At 40.6% G+C, this 2,691-nt stretch overlaps 1 protein-coding gene across 1 annotated transcript in view; it reads left to right on the top strand.

Annotated features, from left to right (window-relative positions):
* The window catches only part of LOC106532079 (transmembrane 6 superfamily member 1), a gene marked incomplete at its 3' end in the record, with an annotated part of 7,764 nt that extends 7,155 nt beyond the window's left edge, over window positions 1-609 (top strand). The window contains 1 exon segment of the mRNA XM_014028071.1: window positions 491-609. Coding sequence (XP_013883525.1) covers window positions 491-609 — 119 coding nt within the window.
* Between the last annotated feature and the right edge of the window lie 2,082 nt (window positions 610-2,691).

Here is a 2,691-nt window from a genome sequence, read left to right as displayed (position 1 = left end):
TAGACCTGCTGTGTTCTGGGTCAGGGTTCTGCTGTAGACCTGTTGTGTTCTGGATCAGGGTTCTGTTGTAGACCTGTTGTGTTCTGGATCAGGGTTCTGTTGTAGACCTGCTGTGTTCTGGGTCAGGGTTCTGCTGTAGACCTGTTGTGTTCTGGATCAGGGTTCTGTTGTAGACCTGTTGTGTTCTGGATCAGGGTTCTGTTGTAGACCTGCTGTGATCTGGATCAGGGTTCTGATGGACCCAGTTCGGTCCAGAAGATGAAAACTGTAGAGTCTGAGGTGGAGCTCATTGCACAGTCTGACCTTCAGGGTGAAAGTTCTCTGTCCTCTAAATGACCTTTGACCTTCCTCTGAGGTCTGCAGAGGATCAGTTCTGGTTCTGGACCTGGTCCTGGACCTGGTTCTGGACCTGAGATCCTATAAAGAACGACTCGGTGGAACCTGGTGTGTCCTGCAGCTTCAAATCATCTTTTTTATTTTTGTTTTTCAGGAAAGTTTGGAACTGAGGTGGGTTTCCTGCTGGTCCTGCAGGTGGTCCAGGTCTCGGTGTCGGTCTGGGCCTGTTTCAGGGTCTTCAGTCAAGCCTCGAGTACCGACCTTCAGGTCGCCGTAAGAAACTGAACTGGGATCAGATCAGGAGAAACACGGTTCTGGTCCGACCCGGTCCGACCCGGTCCGACCCGGTCCGACCCGGTCCGACCCGGTCCGACCCGGTCCGACCCGGTCCTCCAGTCTTCACTGATCAGTTCTTCCTGCCTGAGATTTGCACCGTTAATCTGGAAACACGTTAAAATATTAGATTAAAATCTGAATCTTTTCAAATGAAGAGAAATAATCTGTCAGGGCAGTAAAATAATCTCACTTCTTACAGTGTTTCCAGATTAACAAGATTAATAATCCAACATGTTCTGCTCTTGTTCAGTTAATCAGGCTGAGAACTAAAACACCTTCAGACAGAAATAATCGATAGAGATAAACAGATTGATTTAAAACAGGGACAATAAACAGACGCTGGATCAGGTTGYAGCTCTGGGTCAGGGCTCTGCAACCTGTGGTTCTGGGGCCACGTGTGGCCAAACAACAGAATAAATGTTTGTTTTGGTTTTTATTCTCACAACAAATCAATTTGTAAACAAAATGTGATCAATACAGAAAGGAAAACATGCGAGCTCATGCTAACCTGTTATCTCTTTCTATAATCTTTCTCTCAAATCCATCAGAATTACCTTTAAATTATTTGAAAACTACATAATGAGAATTAGAAAAAATATGCCTGAATAGTTCAATTGTACCAGTTTTTATGAAATTAGGTGTAAACTATGTACAGTATTTGTCTCGTTTACATCAATCTGGTCTTTTTATTTGTCCTGATGTGAATAATAATAAATAATATAATGATAACAACAATATTGTTTTAGTTTTATAATGTCATCTCCACTGACCGTAAGGGTTTCCAAAAAGGCCTCGAAAAGGCCCGCGGACCAGCAGTTGATAATCACGTTGTGGCTTGTTTTGTGTCTCCAGACACGTTTTATTGGTGAGACCAGGAGCACAAATGGCTCTTTTGATCATAAAGGTTGTTTCCACCTGTAGTCCCTGACCCAGCTCACACAATACTTTACTTAAAAGTTAAAAAAAATAAGTAAATAAAAAATAAAAATAAAAAAGCAGCTGGATGCTATTCAAACAGAAAAACATAATTAAAAAGCATCACAATACAAGAGCAGACAGTCATAGTCAATATAAAATCAATCCATAATATCCACACTCCAAAAATATGTCATCGTAGACGCCAACTCGTTTATTAAAAACACATTAAAATGTAAATAATTTCAGATTCCTCTTCAACCGTTCATACTCTCACAGTCACAAACTCCACTCACATCAGTTCACATGATGAGAGCAGGTCTGAAGCCGTTGTTTTATGCGTGAAAACGTATGAAGGTCTGAACGAATCGACAGTTCTGTTGGTAAAGTCGTCCCCTGATGTGTGGCAACACTTAAAAAAGCTGATTTACCAAAAGAAGTTTTACATTTGGGAACTCTACACTCAAACAGTTGGAGTGACTCGAGATGTTTTTCTAGAACTGAGGGATACGAAGTGCAGCTGAGCCATGAATATTCTTGAAAAGCAGACGTGTGTTTGTGTATTTGATGAAGTTCTCAAAACTAAGAATACTTGGCCAGAATATGGCAATGATGAAACAACAAACAAGAGTAAGACTTGGTCAGACGCACAGTTTTTGCAGTGTAGGTGTGTATAAATGTTAAACAGGTGTTTGTTTCACCTGTGGTTTCAGTTCTAACGACAGRTTAATGTGCAGGTTTTAAAACAACAAACTGAACAGGAAGTCTGTGAAAAGCAACGAAGCGCAGAAACCAAGAAAAACAGGAAACCAGTGAAGCGCTCTGAGAAGCACAAGAACAAAAAGGGAAGAAGAGAAAAATAAATTAATAATTAGGGTGAACAGATGGAGCAGGAGGTGGAGCCAAGGATCAGTAATGAGGRCGTTGCTTCGGTCGGTCAYGGTGAAGAAAGAGTTGAGTCTATAAAGTACTTTAAAAAAATAAGCAGTGTTGTATAAAGTACCACAAAGTCATACTTGAGTAAAAGTATCTTACCAAAAAATTTCTTTGGTAAAAGTTAAAGTCTCCTTTAGGAATATAACTTGAGTAAAAGTCTTAAAGTAT

Source organism: Austrofundulus limnaeus, unplaced genomic scaffold (assembly GCF_001266775.1).
Source record: "Austrofundulus limnaeus strain Quisiro unplaced genomic scaffold, Austrofundulus_limnaeus-1.0 Scaffold716, whole genome shotgun sequence".
Classification (NCBI taxonomy): domain Eukaryota; kingdom Metazoa; phylum Chordata; class Actinopteri; order Cyprinodontiformes; family Rivulidae; genus Austrofundulus; species Austrofundulus limnaeus.
The sequence above is the reverse complement of the archived record's forward strand: the minus strand, read 5'-3'. Positions and strand labels throughout refer to the sequence as shown.